We start from the raw sequence: 24,331 nt of genomic DNA, 5'->3' as shown, positions 1-24,331 counted from the left end.
ATTACTTACCTAACACAATAAATATTACTTACCTAACACAATATATATTACTTATCTAACACAATATATATTACTTACCTAATACAATAGCTAGTGTTTTAGTTGCTTTTTTTTCTCTTTTTGATGACGATTTTTCTTTCCTTTTTCGGCTCGTGCGCATGTGGAAGTGGAATTTCCCTCCCCCTTTCTTTTCCTTTCTGCGGTGAGGAAGTCCTTTCCTGCCTGGTGATCTTATACAAACATTATCATCACTAGCTTGGTCTATAACCACTCTTTGTACAGGCGTTCCGAACTTTGTCTCATTTTCCGTACACAGTGTTGTATTACAAGTACCATTTCCGTTTCCGCCAATTTGCACCTCCACCTCTCGCACGGCTACCCTGTTAACTATTAGCGCACCACTACCTTTTTCGTCGCCGTTATCATCGTCTATATCGACCTCACCGTCACTTATAGGTGTTTTTGGCACTTTTTCGTCTTCGTTGAATCGTTCACTCGACTGAGAGTCGGTGTTTGTGCCCACATTTGTGACCGAGACGTCGTCGGACTCTGTGATCGGAATAGACAGTTTGGCTTGGTTGTTTTTGTCGTTTGTGTTATAAGTGGCGAGCTTACCGTTATCCACACTTTTGGCCAGGCCGGTTGTAACGGTCGGCTCACTTTTAATTGCAGTCACAGTCGCTGGATTAGCTATAACATTAGTTGCAGATGTTTCATGCTTTATTTGTCGTGCTTTCTTTGATCTCGCTTGTGCACGTGTTCGCAGGTGAAGTACACGATATATCCTCCAGTATAGAAATATCATTATTAACGAGGGGATATAGAAGGATCCCATTGAAGAGTAAATGAGGAAGTCAGCATTGAAAAATGTACAATACCCTGGTTTACGTAACTCGGAATAATTAACACCAAGCGCGATTGGTGCTGCTATGGCAACCGAGATAATCCAACACAGAGCTAACGTCACAAAAACACGTTTGGAATTTTTATGTTTGGCATATTTTATAGGCTGTGTAACGGCTATAAATCTGCAATATATAAGAAAAATAAAAACATAAATTATAAAACATTTTACACGATCAAACATTAAAAATCATTCAAAATTTTATATGCAAAAAAAAAAAAAAACATGTCTCTGAAGTGACCAAATGCGCTAAATTTTCTTGACATTTTAACTGTGGAACAGTCGTCTGAACACGTCTATTGGAACTGTGAATATAATATGGATGGCAAAGAATTAGGGTTGCTTCTGTTAATTTAAGAGCCGTTAAACAGAAACATTGAAGATATTTTTTAGATAATTATATAAAATGTCTCTAACAATTAGAAATAAAGATTTTTTTCAAGCAGGTTTATTTATTGGAAGAGCTTTCTGAAAATCATGATCGTCTAAATGATTGATATTAAGCTATAGTGTGTGTTATCTGAGGTGACGACCGAAGTGTTGGCGTAACGTCGATTTACATGGCGTTAAAATAACATCGTATTTTTTGTCTTGTGAATACAAACCAGATTAACACTGGTACAAAATATAAATATAAAACAGGGGAAAAATGGAATTTTCTAGTTTAACAACACTGTACAGCAAACATTCGCTGTAAATCTCTTATCTTAGCGAGTATCTAATTTACCGAAAGGCAAGCGATTGTCTTATTCGCGAAACATGATTTCACTGTTACTACACTACAAAAATATCTATGTAAGGACAAAATCAGCAAGGTATTTCAATTCGCAAATGTCGTTACTCGAAAATAAACGTAAAATATAATCACTCGCGAAAATTGAATAATTCACAGTAATGAAAAAAATCATACTTGCTTTACAATTTTAAGATCAATCCATTTTTGTATAATTATTCTCAATTATGAATACTGAGACTAGATCGTTGATGATCGTTGATGATTAATTCTAAAATGTGCTTGCGGAAGTGACTTACCTGTCCACACTTATGGCTGTGAGATTTAGAATGGAGGCTGTACACGCCATGACGTCAGATGCGACCCAGGCATCACACAGTGGGTCGCTAAGCAACCATATCTGGACAACCTGTAAACATATAAACATTTCAGCCTGTAAACATACAAACATTTCAACCTGTAAACATACAAACATTTCAACCTGTAAACATACAAACATTTCAACCTGTAAACATACAAACATTTCAACCTGTAAACATACAAACATTTCAACCTGTAAACATAGAAACATTTCAACCTATAAACATACAAACATTTCAATGAGGTAGATACATATACGTAACGTACACAACATAATCTCGTAACAAACAAACGCAGAAGTTTGCACGTGCATTGGCGTGCAATTCAGTCCTTCAACACAAGGAAATCATTACCGGCTTTTTTGAATTTTTGAATGCCAAGCATTATTTTATTGTGATATTTACAACATAAATTATCACCAGGAATGTTGCATACCGTGACTGCTTCAGCATAAAGTTTTGCTAATCCTCAGCAAAACTGTCAGACGTAAACATTATTTAAATGCATGCCGTACATATCTTTAGAAAAAGCTTTGTAAATATTTTGTTAATCATGTCTTCTGTAGCCTTGAGGAAGATCAAGGTTATTCATAAATAATATATTAACTGCTTACGCACATCCGCAAACCTAGTGATAATCATTGAAATACACGACGTCTTATAGAAAATAGGAAACTTTGGCTAGAGATAATGAAACAGGATGACCGGTCGCCATCATTCGACATTCGGATTAAAGTAGCCGGATCTATCTACAATACGTGTCATTGTTTAAGTTAAACCTGTACTGAAGTGCATCTGTACTTTGTAGTGTGCGGCTGTTTGAGTCGGTCGATGACTTCCTGGTGGTATATCTGTTTATCACTATGTTGTAGCTCTTCTCTCTTTCCTTTTGTTGTAGTCGTACATACGATTTTACTTTATCCGGGTTTGTCCTGAGAAATATTGAAGCGTTTTCGAACACGTTTGTATCTTACAAATTTGAATTATTTTTAAACAGGCATTCAAAGACAAAATGATAATCATATTAAAATTGTATGTTCGACAGACACATAAGTTAATGACACATTTGGATACAAATTTGAAAATTTTATATATCATAACCGAATAATGAGAAAATCTACTTTGTACAACTGTTTCGTACTTCTAGGACTCGTCAGTGATGCTACATCATACAGCTGTTTCGTACTTCTAGGACTCGTCAGTGATGTTACATCATACAACTGTTTCGTCCTTCTAGGACTCGTCAGTGATGCTACATCATACAGCTGTTTCGTCCTTCTAGGACTCGTCAGTGATGCTACATCATACAACTGTTTCTAGGACTCGTCAGTGATGCTACATCATACAACTGTTTCGTCCTTCTAGGACTCGTTAGTGATGCTACATCATACTACTGTTTCGTCCTTCTAAGACTCGTCATTGATGCTAGGAGCCTTAAGTGTGGAATCCCTTAGTAGACAAAATAGGAAAATCAACATAAACGTTAAGTAGAGATAAGGACGTATACTTGTCATACAATTAGAATTTCATTGAAATTAAATACCGCGATATAGATCCGATATTAAAAAAAAACTTTTATAAAGTTCTTTTCATCAGAATATTCATCATATATATAAACGGTGCAAATTGAACGGGTTTAGACACACGATTTAAACAAATGTTTGGATCTAGAGTTAGTTAGAAGAGCGAACATGAGATTATTGAAGATTCTGTGCTGAAGATTTATCTCTAAGTCAATAGATGTTATCATCTTTAATCGATAGGTGACTTCGTCTGATTAAATGTTGAATTTTTGTTCAGACTAAATATGGTTTCCTATCATCATGTTGATGTCTGTTTTGAAGTCTGTTTTCCCTTGTAACATCCATATATCTTCAGAACGACAGACAGTGGTGTTTTTCCATTTAGGTAATTATTTAAAGTTTTGACTGTCGGAGACCTATTGATAAATGGCCAGATTTATCATATACATTTAATGTACACTGACAAGGCTTAGGTCTCCGCCATCATGTACTTTAACCCTATATGGCTTGATATATGTGTTTATTTTTGAAAATACGTTTTGCAAAAATTGATTAAACAAATGCTGTATGCTGCCGCAGAGCATTTTTTTAATAACACATTTTCTTCCCATTCTTCAAAACGTTGTTAATTCCCTAGAGTTGGTCTTGCCCGTCCATTTTGTAGATTTTTAAAAGATATTTTCCCCCATTGTTAGGAGGGGGAGGGGGTGCTTTGCTTTTTTATTTATTCATTCGTTTTTTGCCTAGCTTATAATCGTTTTTAAGAGTTGTTTTTCCAAAAAATAAATAATCTCTTCTCCTATTCTCAGTGAAAAACTGTTTAGACCTGTTCATTTTTTAGACAAGACTGAAATGACCCGTATATCAGAAAGTTAGTGAATAGTCAGTCTATCTAATGATATTGAGGATATAGCTAGTGTTGGGCAAAAACTTTGCTTATAAGTTCAATCATATTTCACCCAGTTTCAGAATATACCAGAATATGACATTTTACATGTATTTATTTCCATGTAACGTTAGTATATTCAATACTACGTTTTTTTTGTTTGTTTCCTTTTTCGTTTTATTTCTAAGTCATGTTCTGCCCTCTAGTTACTTTTTTTTGTATCAAACTTTATTATTTTATTTTTTTAATGAATTATGCTTCCGGTGGCGACCTTCTTCATTGTCATTTAATTTGATATTCGTTGACTTGTTCCCCAACACTGCAATTTCCTTGACAGGTATCAATACAGCTGAAAAAAAGCTTCAAATACAAGATTCCGGTTGATAACAGCTGTGAGGATATTTTTCGATCGTCGCCATAATCTTTGGTTAAATGTTCTTTTTCGTGACTCGTAAGTCTACCTGTTGGTTCCGTTGTTGTATACCTTGTTCTCATTTGAGAACATGACATTACTTACTTGGATTGACTAAAACTTACAAGCCGGGTGTCGTCGATGAAGCAGAAGACACTTACTCTTCTGGAACACCTGGTCTTTTTCAAAATGTCTACGTATGCCATTTCTTTTGACTCTTTGTTACACAGTTGTTTAAAAAACAAATACCCAAGAATGTACAAAAACAGAAGCTTAGTGGTACGAGGAACTTCCGGAATGTTCTGACTGACTTCAAATAGGATGATAAAATGGTTAAATGCGGATACACACAACTTCATGACGTAGGAAACGCAAAACCTCGAACAGGTGAAAACACTTATTGTTTAGAATGTTTTTGTTTTATTTTCTGCATAAATTGATGACGTCATTATAAGTTGTGAACTTTAACATTTGGTGATCTCAGATATTTCGCATGTCTGGTTACCGATTGAGCATTTGGAGAGGAATCCTTTCAGAGCAAGGGTTTATAGAAATCCGTCAGAGGATAAGATGATAGAAATGTCCACACGACGAAGTCACAAAACTATAAGTAGCCGGGTTTCAGCGATTGGACGATAACGCTCTCGGTAAAATCATGATTTATTTAGCGAAACTTAGCTTTATAGACTTGGTCGTGAATCGTTACCAAGGTGACGAATTATATGGCATGAAATCCTGCTTTAGAAACAAGCAAATTTAGAATTTATCTGAATAGACAAGCGAACTTTATGGAGACGGTGCTCAAGGAAATAGATGTACCCTTTGAAGGGTTATCAGAATATGTCTATAAATAGTAACGGATCAATAAATACGGTGGTTTATGAACAGCTGTTATTCAGAACCCTTTTGTATCAATTTATGAAACTACAGAAAGGTTATAAAGCAGAGCATCATGTCTCAAAATCTAACCTTACTGTAAAAGTATATATTTTTGTTGTTCTCAATTTTCGTGGTTAAAAAATTGTTAACACTTGATTTCGAAGAAAATAAATCACCCACGAAAATTGATGATTTTACAGGATTATTATTCATACTTTAGAAAATATACTATGTTTACTGAGTATGATTTATCGTTTAAAAATTGATACGTGTATAATATTTAAATCTAATTCAATCTAATGTTTGTAGGAGTACAAATAGGCAAAATATGATAACAGACGTGATTTTTTTTTGGTACATAGCATCGTCATCCCCAGCGTTCATTCGCTCACTCACAAATGATAGACTGTCATAGCTTGGGCTAGCCTTAAATTGAAATATCATGTTTTGCCTCAGGGACGATAATGTCACGTCGTCTACGCGGTAAAAGCTGATTTTTATTTCACAGCTCAATGTTTTTAAAAATTGGCACAAAATAATAGGTGAAACAGTCTGCTCCACTTCTCTTTTTATTCCCGCGATCGACTTTAAATGTGTTAATAGATACCGTATATTGTTCCTGAAATATCGATACAACGTACAAAGCATTGTATTAAAGAGAGAAAAAATGGGGAAAATCCTCCTTATTTCTATATATTAATATATTACCGGTAAACAGTTTGACCTTTCCATCTATACCATATCGTTAAATTGTCTGACAAAAGTAAAACGATGCCAAACAAAATAAACTAAAACACGATAAGCCAATACACACTTTGAAGTCTAAAAACCCCAGTGTCCTGTATCATAAATGTAGTCCCTATCGTGATACTTCCTGGTATCATAGTAATTATGTATACTGACGTGTTCCCATCATTATACATAATTACCACGTGTGACCCCCTTATATTTCCCGTTACAAAATGTGACCCCCTTATGTTTCCCGTTACAAAGTGTGACCCCCTTATGTTTCCCGTTACAAAGTGTGACCCCCTTATGTTTCCCGTTACAAAATGTGACCCCCCTTATGTTTCCTGTTACTATACTTGTGACCTCTCCATGGTGTTTCCCATTACTATACGTGTGACCTCTCCATGGTGATTCCCGTTACTATACGTGTGACCTCTCCATTGTGTTTCCCGTTACTATAGTGTGACCTCTCCATGATGATTCCCGTTACTATACGTGTGACCTCTCCATTGTGTTTCCCGTTACTATAGAGTGACCTCTCCATTTTGTTTTACCGTTACTACAGTGTGACCTCTTCATGGTGATTCCCGTTACTATACGTGTGACCTCTCCATGGTGTTTCCTGTTACTATAGAGTGACCTCTCCATTTGTTTTACCGTTACTATAGAGTGACCTCTCCATGGTGATTCCCGTTACTATACGTGTGACCTCTCCATTGTGTTTCCCGTTACTATAGTGTGACCTCTCCATGGTGATTCCCGTTACAATACGTGTGACCTCTCCATGGTGTTTCCTGTTACTATAGAGTGACCTCTCCATTTGTTTTACCGTTACTATAGAGTGACCTCTCCATGGTGATTCCCGTTACTATACGTGTGACCTCGCCATGGTGTTTCCTGTTACTATAGTGTGACCTCGCCATGGTGTTTCCTGTCACTATACGTGTGACCTCTCCATGGTGTTTCCCGTCACTATACGTGTAACCTCTCCATGGTGTTTCCCGTTACTATAAGTGACCTCTCCATGGTGTTTCCCGTTACTATACTTGTGACCTCTCCATTGTGTTTCCCGTTACTATATGTGACCTCTCCATGGTGTTTCCCGTTACTACAGTGTGACCTCTCCATGGTGCTTCCCGTTACTATACGTGTGACCTCTCCATGGTGTTTCCCGTTACTATACTTGTGACCTCTCCATGGTGTTTCCCGTTACTATAAGTGACCTCTCCATGGTGTTTCCCGTTACTATACGTGTGACCTCTCTATGGTGTTTCCCGTTACCACGCTTGACTCCGTCATTTTTTCTAACTACCACTCGTGACCCCGTCATGTTTCCTATTACCGCGTGTGACCTCGTCATGTTTCCCGTGACCACGTGTGACCACGTCATTGTTTCCGGTGGTAACATGTGATGTCATAAAGCAAAGACGAGTATAAACTACCTAAGCGGCCCTAAGACATATCCGTTCTGCCAACTCATCACGATCCTAATTAATTAGTAATCTTTCTGTCAATTATAAAAAAGTTGCAAGTTTTGATAAGAGTATTTAATTTTCATTGGCGAAGAAAAACAACCTTTCGCTCATTTGACGAATACCGTAATTAGATTTTTTCGAGATTTAATTCTGGAACGTAAGAAACCTTTTTGTAAGCTTTACAACAACACATTATAGAAAATCACGCATGTATCTTTATATTAGATTACGTTTTGTTATGTTTGATGCGAATACTTTAAAACACAACCAACATTACTTACCTATCATGTATAACTTTAATAATCGTGTATTAAAAGAAACAATTTGAAAACCATTTTAAATCAATCATTTTGTTTCTCCTGAAATTTCCCTCAAGAACTTCAACAATTTGCCCCTAGCATCAATTAAGAATACTGGAAGGACGAAATGGCGGTGTAATTAAATTCTCTTCCTTATATGGTAAAATTAAATATGCGTTCATTATTGTAAAAATAAAACTATTAATCTCAAATTACTTTAGTTTTTTTGTGCATTTAATTGTTAAGCATATATTATGAAAAACATTTCATGGTTTATTTTAAAATTTATTTTTAAAAATTGTGGGAGGTCAACACTAATCAAAAGAAACGTTATGATTTAGATAGGGAGATGCGTTAGCCGTATGATTAATTCCGTAAATTTCGGTATATTCGTTTTTCTTATTATAACCAACTATTTCTTTCTTTTCTTTCCTTCTTCCCTACTTTCTTTTTTTCATTCATCTATTGTTGATTTATAGATATACAACTTCAGGATAAAGAAACGAAATGTGAAAACGTCAACAGCGATAACTAAATTTGTCTGCATGTTATTGTCATACACGTGTTAAACATCACAATGGCGCACTTGAATCACCCTAGCACGTGATCACGGAAATCTCCTACAAGAACCTTGAGAAAATCTTTTGCGACACGAAAATCAAATAAAACTTCGAAGAAGCTAATCACTTTTAACACCGACAAATAGGAGCATTCTTTGACAGAAATGTACTAATTCACCGTTCTAATCTCAAACAGAGCTGAGAGAAAAAATAAACAATACAGCTGAATGATGGAGAAGCAGCCATAATGATTTCAAATTAACACCGAATCCGTCTCGTTACCACTACATGCATCTGAATCAGCATAAGTCCGTATAATAAAAGAATTCTGAATATTTATAGAACAATGAACTTACTGAACTTTGGAAAAACTATGTTTTATGTCGCAACAACACTGGCGAGTAAAAGACCAGCGACGGACTAACACAAATATTCCATTACGCACGCACACAGGAACAAACAGACGGACTGGCAATCAGTCATAAAAAGAAAAAATGTATCCTCTTGTATGCATGTACTGGTGTAGACATACAACACGCCTTCAAAACAAGGAGGATCAAAGAATGTTCTCTAAACTGCGAGACAAACATAAAAATTGCACAGCTTTGTATCTAAAACTAACATTGTGTAATTTCATTGCATTCAAAGCAATGCTATATCATGTCTTATGTTGTCAAACCTAACGAGTTTTCTGATAACAGACGACAGTAATGTCAAGAGGGTGTATATATAACAGACGACAGTGATGTCCACATGATGTATATATAACAGACGACAGTGATGTCAACATGATGTATATATAACAGTAACAGACGACAGTGATGTCAACAGGATGTATATATAACAGACGACAGTGACGTCAACAATAGGATGTATATATAACAGACGACAGTGACGTCAACAATAGGATGTATATATAACAGACGACAGTGAACAGGATGTATATATAACAGACGACAGTCAACAGGATGTATATATAACAGACGACATAATGTCAACAGGATGTATATATAACAGACGACAGTGATGTCAACAGGATGTTTTTATATAAGAAGGCAACCATTTTTATTATTCCATTAACTTAACGTGTTCTTCAAGGACAATATTGCAAGACGTGAATACAAATAAATTCGTGTTTGTTGTTGTTTGTGTAGAGGGACAATGAAATAAAATTCTTGTCATATCTTAATACAGCGTTTTGGGAAATATCTTCTATCATACCGCCATTAATCTTATTCATTTGCCTCAGTGCGATCGCCTGACAAATATAGAACCTCAAAGAAATCTTATTAGCAGTGAAATTGTTACACTCTGTGTTGTAAACGCTACGCGAGTCATATCTTAGAAGACACTCCCACTAACTTTATCAAACCATGGATGTTACTGCATGCTGATGCGCATCTAAGGATACTGAAACCCAATATGGGGCAACTTCACTGACTTAGAATTATCATTGTTCGTAATTAAGATGCATTTCTGGAAAAAAAATTACTAGAGAAGATACATAACCTGACAAATTATAGCCAAGAATGAGTTAAAAGTATCAATAAATTAAAAAAATATAACATACCTCTAAATCCTTTTTTTTTATCCATGACGCAAAACGTATGCATATAAACTACGTTGTTTGCGTGTTATTGTAGCCCTACTTCGTTCAATCGTAATCAACGTTAGGAAACTGATATCGTCAACCTTACTTATACACTTTGTTTGAGTCGAAATACGGATAAGTCTAAATATTTTCCAAGGTCCATTGAATTTCGAGATAACGAGTTTCGACTTTATTTCGTTTTTGTGTATTTTTTCTGAAAATACTTATATATATAGATGTATAACCCCGCTTAACGAGAAAAACAAAAATTGTGAACTTTCTTATTTCATAATTAAAACATAATCATTAAATAAGTATAAAATTTGATTTAAAATTTGCCATAACTTCCTCATATCATATCTTCGAAATTCGTGAATTTTTATCCAGTATCTCTCTCCTACAGAGCCTCACCACGTTATACATTCAGAAGACCTCCAGCAGCACCGTAACAGATGCTGTATCGATACTTTAGTCTATAATCACACATATATGACAAATGCAATTGTATCAAGTGTTTGAATTGAGCAAGAGATGTGATATATGGCGACAAGAAGTGTATCCAATTTACATACGGTATTACCAATTTTCTACCTAGAGTTGTCGTTCCTTACATTCCGTGCGTATGATGAGTAAGTTACGACAACTACAACAAACAAATAAATAAACAAACAGAGACAGCCCATGTTGCTGACCCATATATTTCATTTTTAATACTCAAGAGTCATGAACGTTATATTGATGGAGTCTTCTGTTCTTCACGTTATTTTCGAGGATGGAGGAAAATGAAAAAAAAAAAAAAAAAAAACAATTTGTATCTTAAAAATAACGCTACCAGTTGTAATGATATCATTGTTGAAAATAAGTTGGCATTGATTTAATCTAAATACATGATTATACAGTCAAACCTCGTTATCTCGAACTCGTGTAACTAGAAGCCTTCGTTTAATTCGAAACATTTCGTCTATCCCGGACAAAATTTTTCACCAAACATAAAATCTTACTTAAATCGATTACTCGAATAACTCGAAGTTTCCCGCCGACTTCGAGATAACAAAGTTCCGATGTAATACAAATAGATGTTAGAGAGATTTTCCTGTAAAGGAACTGTCGAATAGATCTGGTAAAATCCATGATGACTAGAACGTGCCATGAAATTAGAATCCAATGATATTTACCTCAAACACGTTGTTAGATTTCGTATTTGTTTCAGTGACGCCATGAAATACAACAGTAGATGTAAACTGGTGTCATATTTCACATCGTGACTTCTGTGTGATTATCTTCGCAATATCATACTGTCATCTGTGTTACACGACACACAATAACATCAGTAATTGATTGTGACAGTAAATATACAAACACATGACGAAAAGTGATATTAACAGGAAGGAGAATTATATTTTGCTGTAGCGTGATTGCTTGTGGAATGTTAAATTGGTAAGATGAAAATATGAAAATTAAACGAACTGTATTTGGCTATGTGTCAGACGTAATGAAAAGATATATACCGAAAGGTGTCATGTATCAAACGAGAGTCAATATTTAGTCACGAGACATAAACAATATTTCGTCGAAAAACAAAATCTCATCAGAAAACACAATATCTCGAATTCTATCATTCTAGCTTCTAATCGGGAGACACAAGATGCGGTTAATACACAGCACATATAGACGAGAGGAACATCAGTTCGTCAATAAACAATTTTTTGTAAGATTGTTAATTTGTTGTCTAGTCAGGAAATACAACGAATTATCAAAGAACACTTTATATAACTATAAGGAATATCATATATAGGATAAAAAATCTAAAAAAACATATACAAGTTGCCAGGAGGTGGAGAAATATTCGTTTGAAAACACAGTCTCTAGTCATATCGTTTTCAAAACACTCAACCCAATCAGACAGAAAAATATATAATTATCTGGAACCGCCATGTTCAACAGACACGAATTCACAAGTCTTTAGATATCTCAGAGGAACATTACAGACATCACGAATTCATGTCCTTAAATATCTCAAATAGAGGGACACACCATAGATATCACGAATTCATGTCCTTAAATATCTCAAATAGAGGGACATTACAGATATCACGAATTCACAAGTCCTTAGATATCTCAAATAGAGGAACATTGCACATATCACGAATTCACAAGTCCTTAGATATCTCAAATAGAGGGACATTACAGATATCACGAATTCACAAGTCCTTAGATATCTCAAATAGAGGAACATTACAGATATCCTTAAATATCTCAAATAGAAACATTCACAAGTCCATTACAGATTAGATATCTCAAATAGAGGAACATTGCACATATCTCGAATTCACAAGTCCTTAAATATCTCAAATAGAGGGACATTACAGATATCACGAATTCACAAGTCCTTAAATATCTCAAATAGAGGGACATTACAGATATCACGAATTCACAAGTCCTTAAATATCTCAAATAGAGGAACATTGCACATATCACGAATTCACAAGTCCTTAGATATCTCAAATAGAGGAACATTGCACATATCACGAATTCACAAGTCCTTAGATATCTCAAATAGAGGAACATTGCACATATCTCGAATTCACAAGTCCTTAGATATCTCAAATAGAGGAACATTGCACATATCTCGAATTCACAAGTCCTTAGATATCTCAAATAGAGGAACATTGCACATATCTCGAATTCACAAGTCCTTAGATATCTCAAATAGAGGAACATTGCACATATCTCGAATTCACAAGTCCTTAGATATCTCAAATAGAGGAACATTGCACATATCTCGAATTCACAAGTCCTTAAATATCTCATTTAGAGGAACATTGCACATATCTCGAATTCACAAGTCCTTAGATATCTCAAATAGAGGAACATTGCACATATCTCGAATTCACAAGTCCTTAGATATCTCAAATAGAGGAACATTGCACATATCTCGAATTCACAAGTCCTTAAATATCTCATTTAGAGGAACATTGCACATATCTCGAATTCACAAGTCCTTAGATATCTCAAATAGAGGAACATTGCACATATCTCGAATTCACAAGTCCTTAAATATCTCATTTAGAAGAAATTGTCGAAAGATTCACAATATTTTAGAAATCAATCACAAAATCGATTATCGAACAGAAGGAATATCCATTCCCCGCTACATATTGTTGGATATCTTACGTATGCTATCGATAATATCAGCACACACGAAAGATTTTGTCATAATACGATTTTGTATCCATTAATTTCGTTACCTTGCCAATACATTTCTTGCATAAATGATGTAGAACCGACCAAATGAACACGACAAGGAAGGTCAATGATAGATTGACCGTATGGATCTACGCCTATCTCTTTATAGGGCAATGGACAAAATCCTACCTACAACTGAACCGTAATATCATAAAAGAAAATACCAGAAGATAATTTAGAGATCTATTATGTATCTACAATTACTTACATGTTCGTTAGTAAAGTAAAACCGAGAGATAACATGATAATAATGATGGATGGGAGGTCTGCGCTGTCGAACACATGCACGTGATCTGTTTGATCTTTATCCTGCAGACGCTCAAACCTTGTAAGTGTGGAGAGCCATTAGCATTTATAAGGCTATAAAACCCATTCGTTGTTTCAGAAACTAAATCTCTAGTAAAAAAAATTATGTTTACTACTTTAATTTTTTTTTATATCTTATCTTCTAAATATATCGAGAATAGACATTTTTCATTAAATACATTGTGACAAAAATAAACAAAAAAATGTTCTAACTTATTTCAGACACTGGGTCCACTGAATATATTACATTGGTGTAAGATAATATCATCTGTAACAGAATAGCGTGTTGTTGTTTTTTCTTACAGAGATCGACAACGAAACACATCACGTGATTGATTACGTTGACGTTATCGTATTTTTTAAAACTTATTTTACTTATAAAACGGATGAAGATGGCGTCGATCCACTTTGTATTGTGATCAAGCCTAGCTCTATCAACCTATAAGAAATAAAAATAAAAAACCCAAGAAATCCCATAATTTTGTGGGATTTACGATGGTTTCGAGGTTATTTCCATTGGTTTCGAGGTTATTTGCGTTGGTTTCGAGGTTATTTCCATTGGTTTCGAGGTTATTTGCGTTGGTTTCGAGGTTATTTCCATTGGTTTCGAGGTTATTTGCGTTGGTTTCGAGGGTACTTCTAATCCATAGATAAAACACTACTCAGCATTTGACATGAAGTTTTAATATGAGTGGAATTTCGAGTCAAATTTATCCACGAAGCAAATGTCAACAGAATGGCTTTACTGTTTCAAAATTCCATGCTGGACTCAACCCGCGAACCAGGAATTGCTTTGTTTACCTCCACACATGAATCGAGATGTTTACCCGAGCATATCAACCACAACGTATGCTGTACGATATATGACCTTTGTTTCTATCCGAAGAAACTCTTAATTTAAAATGTAGAATTATTTCTGCGATACAACTACTATGAGCAAAATGGCTGCATTTAAGTCTGGTGTAAATCAGTTTCCGACCATTTTTTCCCTCTCCTTAATCCAATTCATAGAGGAATGTCTTACTGGTTCATAGTTCTTACCTCGGCTGTCTTTTAGATAACATGACATTGTTGAGATACCTTGATTTAGCAATGGATAGCAACATCCCTGCATCCCTAGCCAATGACATTTACTTACATGTCGCAGGTGATTCAATATTCAATGACTTATTCCCAATATCACGATTTTCGTGCAATTGAGATGCTTGTAACTGACAAGGTTTCGAGGGACGCAGATTGATGCAGTTTAGGAGGAAGTTTTATATAGACTACAATAATCATTAAGAAACCGATGGACGCTTGTGATGTTCGTTAGTATGTCTGTTGTTTCCTATGTAGTTTTTTCCTTGATCGTCGTTGGGGACATTACAAACTCGGATTTAAATGAAGCAGAAGACGCTTGCCCTTCCAGAACGCCTGGTGTTATTATTCTCGTATTTTTTTCGGGAGTCTTCGTTTAAGTCTCTCTTTTGTTTATATCCAAGTCAGAATCGAGATTCTGTTGATATGTCAGTATGATCATTGTTGTTTTTGGAACACCCAATCTTCTGAAACCTTCCGATTTTATATCTTTATCTCATTTACCTTCTTGAAAATGCTGAATTTGTTCAACTACGCCAAATTTTCACCTATTGTTGTCTGTTTTTTTTTCTAACTCTGGACTGTAGCTAACATTTTCAATTTGCAGATCTATCATATTTTCACTTAGCCACACTTTGTGTGGAATAGGAGGTCATGATTAAACATTGCATTAGTACGCATGCCCGTACTCAATATTTATTGTCTTTTATTTTTATCTATTTGATTTCTTCTATATCATTAAGATAACATTCTCTAATCAATTATGACAATATATCTGAAGGAGCAAAAGAAAAAAGCAACTTATAAAATGTTGATTGTATATAGACACTGAAAGAAAGGGGGCGTGTCTGTCCGAGATAAAAAATAACTTTCAATTTCCAGCCGTTATAAAGCTATTTGTTTGAAGCTGCATCATGGATAAATGAGCTTGATGCGGAATATCCTTACGATAATTCATTATTGTTTTAATATATCTTTTACGATTAGATGAAAACCTTGATGAATAATTCCATGACAATGAAATGTATATATGGGCCATTACGCAGATTTGTTTTGGAACTAAAGAAACTTACCTTTTGGTTTATAATGCTAGCTTTAAAGATGAAAAGCTTACAGGAGGTGTTTTCTTCATTAAGATAGTTGTTTTTGCCGCGCCTAACTTTATATTGAAATATCGTCAGTGGTATGTGCATAATTCCTCATATAAACTGCAAGCTGCATCAGTATCATTGAGACGCTTGATGCCAAGGATGTGATTACGATTGATTTTCGTAATAATAAGGCATTCGTGAGCAAAAGCTGGTAAATAAAAACGCTTTAATGATTTGTAAGACAAATTGCTATTTATAAATCATGAAACACGTGGTTGAGCATTGCACGTGGATAATTTGAATTAATTTCATTATTCTATTGTATAGCAGCTTTTGACGATTTAATAAATATGATTTACTACACTGGCGGATAAAACAGGGAAAATATTGTCTTTGAGATACACATATTTCTTTTATGTTATTATCAAGATAGAATAATTAGACAATCTGATAATTAATATCATACTGATGTCAGTTAAAACGCATAAACAATTAATTTTAATAACATAAAAAAAGTATATATTTTTATCGCTAGAATATTATGTTTTTATAAAGACAATCCGTCTCTTTCATGTGCAGACCATAAATACGTCTTAAGGATGAATATGGCCTCATTTTTGACAGCTGCTTGCTAACAATCTTCACTAAAACAACAACGAAAAATTAATAATTTGTCTGATTAATTTACATATTCCATTTCATCCTCAACGACAAGTCATTAAGCAATAGCATTAATGATAAGGAGACAACAACAGAAACGTGTCACATTCCTCAAAAAATGATGAATGGAAAATGAAACAGAACAACAAAGACGTCCAATTCAATATTTTCACTGCAAGATAATTTGAACGTGTCTGAAGAGTTGATAAATCTGAATACAAATTCTAATGCTTTCATTTAGATCCGGCTTGTTCTATAGGACTTGTCCAATTACGAGCTTCGTGAGTTGATGCTGAATTCTATGACCTGATCCAGTTATGAGACAAGAAACATTACTTACACGTAAGTATATAAGTAATGCAGTAATCACCTCTGACAGTTTACACTGAAGTGAACAGGTGTTCTAACTGACGAAAGGAAATGATGTGTCCTGATAAACCGACAGATATCCAAAGGTAAGAATTTTCACACAAAATCGAGGAAATAAAGACTGGCTAAATTAGAGTCGATGAGAGTGAAAGGTTTCCATATGAAATTAACTTAAGATGTCGACGAATGTCTTGTTTTTGATACAAATATATTTCTTATTTGTTCAATATCCAAAAAGTGTTAAGCACAAGTTTTTACATTTTAGACAAAGTCTTTAGGTAGTTGATGGCAGAATGGAACAATGTCTTAAGTAACTCGCGAAACTACTCTATGATTTAGCTGCTCTCTTTCATCACTATACAAAACATGCACTACCTTGTTTTATATTTTCTGGCAATGGCTACAGATCAGAATCCAGCTGTTACGTCTTTAGTAGATTTTTTGAACATTTAAGAAACAATAAGAAACATCAACAGATGACTCAAACATAATAAATAAGTACTGTGTATTAGATATTTATTAAAAGTATTCCCAAAATTTTGTCGGAAATATAACTTTATCTTATAAAATAACAATTTGTAATTTTTGAAGATAAATGCATTATATAATACAATTATAGTATACATTTCAGCTATGCAGGAACGTAATGCTTTCGATAGAAAAAAAAGACTACAAATTGGCAGAAACGAACCAATAGCAAAAACAGAGTAAAATATTAGCTTTGGCAATAATCAAAATAGTCAACTTAATGAAAAGCTCAAGTCAGACGTAAAACAATGTTACATGTTAACTAAGTATAAGGCAATGATAAAAACAATCTACTTACTGAAAACTCCAAACCAGACGTAAAACTAGATTACATATTAACAGTGTTGCGCTACAGTGTATAACATAAACAGCAATTTCATTGAAAAACTCAAGTCAGACATAAAACCTGATTGCATATTACAACATTTACAAATCTAAGGTAAAAAAAACCCTGGCAATCCCTTTGTGAATAACATGAAACCAGAGAAAAAAGGTTACAAACTAAAAAAAAGGTTGGAGGAAGATTACAGATTCCCTAAAGAATTGTAATGTCGCTGCTCTTACAAATTAACAATGTCTGATATCAGTAGCTGATGAACTTTCGTCAAAAATTACACGTAACACCCCGAGTCTAAGCCTTTGTTATTTTATTGTTAAAAGCTATAATTAAATATCGTGGTTTTTTAAGATTGTGCTAACGAAGAGAATTATATTTCATCTTGTTTGTATGAAAAATTTATGTTGTTGATAATAAAAATGTTTCCGTCAAAGACTACCCATAAATAATATATCACGCTTTCTGTATTAGAACAGCCTACAGCACATCCGAACCAGGATGTTCGAAGACCAATATGTTTGACAAAACCTTAATTTGAAATCACGAATCATTAATTAAAAACGGTTTAGTCTTATTATCCTCATACAGTCATTTTCTATAAAGAAGTTTTGTATATTGCAATATTCATGAAACGCTCTTTAACAGAAATGAGAGGGAAAGGTTGACTGAGTGCTAGCAATGTGTTAATTTTCATTGCACTACAGAACACAATTTCGGGTCAGAATACAAACCTATCTATTTATTGGCTATAACTTAAAAGTACATCGATATTGACTATTCTTACACAAAAATATATTAATTGTTGTTTAACCAATTTGTAGAACATGAAAATTCTGTTTTAAGTTCAACTACTGTATCGTACACAGAATGAATATTTCCAACAATATCCTCCCATGGGAATGGCATATGAATAAACATCAACCGTTCTCAGTTAGAGAGAGGAATAAGTTATACGTTTATTAGCTATAAAAACAAATTACAGGTACGCACTCATTTGACTTGGAGGAGTTTCAGGTGAAACTTATGTTACAGGTATTTTTTGTGAATAAGACCATAATTGCTGCACACGCCTTTGTCTTTAGAAATCATTATCTTGTTTCCGTCACTGATACTTAAGTAGAAGTAATGATACTCTATTTATGTACTTGAAATTGGCAAATAAATAACAGAAAATGTGAAGATATTTTAGTGATTTTCTTATATTCACAGACATTTAAAATTATTCTGGTGCATTGGCAATGTCATATTATACCTATACAGTCGAACCTCATTATCTCAAACCCGTATAACTCGAAGATCCCGTTTAATTCGAAGCATTTCGTCGGTCCTTGCTTAACTTTAGGCAAAACACCTGAACTCTCTTAAATCGAACACTCGGTTATCTCGAATATTTGCCATGGTTCCACCGAGTTCGAGGTAACTAGGTTCGACATTTGTCAGTTTAGACAACATGAATGCTATTGTTCAATACAAAGACAGTGTTTTTGAGGAATACATTCAAAATTAGCTTACTTTAAACCCAACTCCGATTAAATAAAGGATAAGATGATAGATAAAGATATTACTTATCAACAAAGCCAAGAGGACTAAACAAAAAGAGGACAAGTAATTTTCCGGAAGCGTGAGCATCTGCTACTTCACAGTAGACACCCTCCATGAAAATCTAGGTTATGCCAAGTAAGTAATGCCACGTTCCCAAATAAGAACAAGGTCAACAACACCGAATTCATCAGAAATACACATTTGATATCATATAACACTCGCACTAAGATGTTCTAAATGAGATCTCTTTGGCTAACAACAATCTGATTCAACTGCATCCATTGAAACATTGTGTTGTAAAGATTGCACAAAAGAAAAAGTTAATTACGTCCTAAATTACTAATTTAAGATTTGACGTCATCATACAGATATTTCGTCCTTCTAGGACTCGTCAGTGATGCTACATCATACAGATATTTCGTCTTTCCAGGACTCGTCAGTGATGCTACATCATACAGCTGTTTCGTCCTTCTAGGACTCGTCAGTGATGCTACATCATACAGATATTTCGTCTTTCTAGGACTCGTCAGTGATGCTACACCATACAGCTGTTTCGTCCTTCTAGGACTCGTCAGAGATGCTACATCATACAATTGTTCAAACCATCGGTTCCTAAGCTTAACGTACATCTATGCCAATTCAAAATTTGAAACTCCCATTTACTTACAGGGAAACCTATTTCTATAACAATATGTCTATTCTGCATTTCAACTACCTTTCTTTATATAAATCAAATTGAATATTTAATGATTTAATATATCAAATAAATGTTTAGATATTCAGATCGATATATGCCCTTTTCGGGCCTCAACTCCCATTCACTGAAGTAAACATTGAGATATACATATCCATCTATTCCGGAGCCTAATCCCCTCAATTCACCACCACTATTATTCAGATAAATATATACCTATTCCGGGCCCCAAATCCCCTCAATTCACCACCACATATACCTATTCTGGGCCCCAATCACCCAAGTCACCAACATAAACATTCAGTATATATACAGTACATAAAACATTTCAGCTTCAGTATAAATGTCATAAGTGCCCGTTCATTAATATTGTACAAAACACACACAAATGAAAAGCAATATTCGGGGCAAATTAGGAATCAGGTAGAATAGAGTCAAATGATTAATTGAATCGTCGGCGTCAGTCATGCTAAGAGCTGTAACCTCCGCTGCCTCCTAGGTTTCATAAAATAGGCCCTTGGCATCACTGATGGGTGCTAGGAGGATAAAACAGCTGTATAATGCAGTTTAATTAATCATTGTGTTCTACCTTATCTAATTTTCAATCTTAATCAAAGGAGTTGCTCACTTTGTGTCTTCTGTACAGTCTTTAACGGATTGGTAACACACTAGCCGTTCGGGGTTCGATTCCTGGAACGGACGTGGAAAGGTAAGGGGTCACCTGCCCGACCACGTGGGTTTTCCCAGGGTACTCTGGTTTCCTCCTGCAGTAAGACCCCTCGCGCGCTTACATCCGGTTAACAGGGGTGATTAAAATAACCTGATAGTTAGTTTCACAACATTTATATCAATTAACGTTGAAATAGTCTCAAACTAACATGAGAATATAAAGACAGTTACATTCGCTTTGTGTTTATTAACGAGATCTTTAAGGTTGTGTTGATAATAGAATTATGAAATATTATGGGATCTGGATAGCGATACCCAGCACAAATGACAATGATGGGTATAAACTTGAACTCCCCATAGAAAGCGTGACAATAAACAGCAGTTATCACTATAAACAGTGTCTCCGGTGACTTGTTCGTCCTTGAGGACTCCATACAAGAAATAAAAGTTGCTGACGCCCGAAAATGCACATTTCTATGCTAACGAAGAAAATCGAGTGAAAATCGAGTCCTTAATAGACATGCTTTCATTAAATGTTTGTTAGTAACAGGAGATTTGACCCAGAAAAGGCATATATCTATACACTATTTTGTCCGTGTTAGTTCAATAAAAAACGAGTGCTTTTATGAAGAAAAAAAATTAAAAGATAAAAAAAATTATGGATTATGCTTTCATACTCAAAAAGCACAAAAACAAAAAAATACGCCGTGTATTGCAATTATCAGTTTTTGTTTGTATGCTTTTGTCTTATTCTCACTGAACTTTTCCAAGAGCTTCCGTGTAAATCTTTCTTTTGTCCATATTTGGCCCTAGTTTAATTGAATTTGAGTTTTAATTACGATTATGTTGGCTTGTTAGTATTGTCTTATTGTTTCTCGTTAATTTGATTCTTTTATTATACATATATATATATATATTGTAATCTAGACTTCACTCTTTTAATTGATAAATTCTTTATTTCATCAATGAGACGTCTTTCTACAAATATATATAAATTTGGTGGCGATACACACAGACAAGTATCATTGCTGTTAAAAGTGCACGGCTCCGTTAAACTGTGTAAAGACACGCCGGGAGTAGAGTAAATATTAAGATGGACGTCTGAGCCCTTCGTACAGAGCGCCTCACCAGACCTCCACGTGGTAAGCTGTAATACTGACGGGATCTCTTTAAATATTTAGGAACATGTCTATTTCCTTTTTCAAATAGCGTTAAATAAAGCAATGAATACAAATAAGCCTCCTGGTACATGTTTGTAGTGAAACTACCCAGGTAACTAGAAATGCTTTCGTTCAGCATAGCCTTCTAAAAAAGGGAGGTATTTAGTTCTAAAAAACCAGGTCGTTGTGAAAGCCAATCAGACAGAATTCTCCTTGTAAGTTTTTAACAAAATATAAAAAATCATAGAAGTTGTAAGTTGCATATAAAGTGAGAAGAAGGGTAAATAATGTTCTCAGCAAAACAGAAAAGTAAACCATCCAATTAAATTTAAATAACACCATGAATACGACAACAAAAATGAATAAATGAATAAATAAAAAATAAAAAAACCCGGACATCTTAACAGTCTTTATTCAAAATCGAATTCGAAGAAACTAGATCGAAATAATTATTTAAACACAGAGATCTATGACAAACTAAAAGCAAAATAAGACCAGGAGAACCAGAAGGGTAAGCGTCATCTTCTTCATCGAAGACACCCGCCATGTAAACCTTGGTCAATCCAAGTAAGTAATGTTACGTTCTCAAATGAGAACCAGGTACAAAACAACGGAACCAACAGGCAAAAGAACGAGCATCAAATACGCCCATGATTACGAAATATACCTTAAACAGAATCTTTAAATTGAAAAATCGAGCGAAAAAAAAACTTTGTTTATGTATATTTGTGATAAAACGTAAAGACCGCATTCGTACATAGACAGAAAACACTTTGTTGACATAGTTACCAATAGTTACCAACGAGGACGAAAAAAGATATTCTGTCTGTAATCACAGGTCAAACCTTGTAAATTCTCTCTGCTTTCTTAATACAAAATTATTTATATTTTACGGATTCATCAAACATCCATCTTTGTAACACACAGCCAGTCGCCATGGGCAGTACTTTAAGATGAAATGATCGGTGGAGCAATTTTTCTAGTCTATCGAAGTCTGCTGTTGGTAAAACGAGGCTAATGGTTGATGTCGGGACCCCCTCTATAGCTAAACCCATTATGTAGATCTTATTATGTAGGTACGGAGTAAACAACATTCATTATTAGTCACTTACAGAGATCGTTTAGAGATTTTATCCTAACGAGGTAGAAGATTTTTTTTTAACTTTACGATGTATACAGCTGATAGTTAGGCAGTTTAAATGTAAAACGCAATAGTTCGGCAGGTTGATGTAACAGATTCGTCTTGTCCTCATTAATCTCCATTGTTCAGTCAAAATAAGCTAGGCCATTAGTATCAGATAAACATGTAGACAAAAACAGTATATCTATATCAAATGGTAAACAATGCACTCTACTGATGATTCAAAAGTACAGACACCGTTAGGCTCAACACGCTCGCCTTGTTCAACACTAAATCTCCATTATCATTATTGATAACAAGAAAAATCTTTTAAAACAAATTCAGCACAGATTATACAGGACCAAACACTGTCCATCTAAGTTCTTTTTCACTGCTCTACGTACTTGCCTTGTTGACCAGATTGTAAGTTTTAAATATTAGAAAGACAGGTCAAAACATTAGTACTGTAAATATATATATATATTTTCGCGGGCTCTAATGTTCGCTTTTTTGATTTCAGAATAAAATCGCGGAGAACTTGATAATAAAATTAGTATGATGAATCCTAGAACCTTTCATGACTACCGTAAAAATTACATTATTTTCAGATAATATTTAAGTCGCTAATCAACAATCAGATAGATATTTCATGTAAATATTTCTCTATGACATTTTGATATAAAACTAAGAATAGATCAAGCTGATGTGCCGGAAGTATTTTATCAATAAATTCTGGGTGCGGGAATCGATTACGTTTTAAGGTGGAGTCGTAATTATTTGATATCATCTGTCTCACAAAAAAGTCACTTATACAATTAAGTGTTATTATTATTATCCAAAAATATCCCTTAAAATGATTCCGCTCGATTTTCATTAAGAAAATATGGTGAATAATTTAATCAGTATAGAAATATTTTCTCTTTTATTTCATGTTTAGTCTAAATCACGAAAGGACAAATAGTTAAACAAAACACACGCAAGGGCCACTTCTATGACCTGTCTATGTCAAATGACTCTGTCATGTGGATTTTGTGACATGACAGGTTAATGTGTGTCACATGACATGTAAATGTTTGTCACATGACACGTCAATGTATGTCACATGACATGTAAGTGTGTCACATGACATGTAAATGTGTGTCACATGATATGCAATTACGAATTAGATTACAAGGAAAC

The 24,331-nt window shown here is 34.5% G+C and overlaps 1 protein-coding gene across 1 annotated transcript in view; it reads right to left on the bottom strand.

The window, feature by feature from the left end:
* The window catches only part of LOC132565031 (D(2) dopamine receptor A-like), a 51,995-nt gene that overhangs the window by 675 nt on the left and 26,989 nt on the right, over positions 1-24,331 (bottom strand). Inside the window, exons 2-3 of the mRNA XM_060229637.1 lie at positions 1,937-2,046; positions 79-1,028 (exon numbers count right to left, since the gene is read on the bottom strand). Of these exons, the coding sequence (XP_060085620.1) occupies positions 79-1,028; positions 1,937-2,046 (1,060 nt within the window). The remainder of the gene's footprint in view (positions 1-78; positions 1,029-1,936; positions 2,047-24,331) is intronic.

The sequence above is a fragment of the Ylistrum balloti genome, unplaced genomic scaffold, assembly GCF_031769215.1.
Source record: "Ylistrum balloti isolate Yb309-2 unplaced genomic scaffold, AGI_CSIRO_Ybal_v1 Utg369688, whole genome shotgun sequence".
NCBI lineage: Eukaryota > Metazoa > Mollusca > Bivalvia > Pectinida > Pectinidae > Ylistrum > Ylistrum balloti.
The sequence above is the reverse complement of the archived record's forward strand: the minus strand, read 5'-3'. Positions and strand labels throughout refer to the sequence as shown.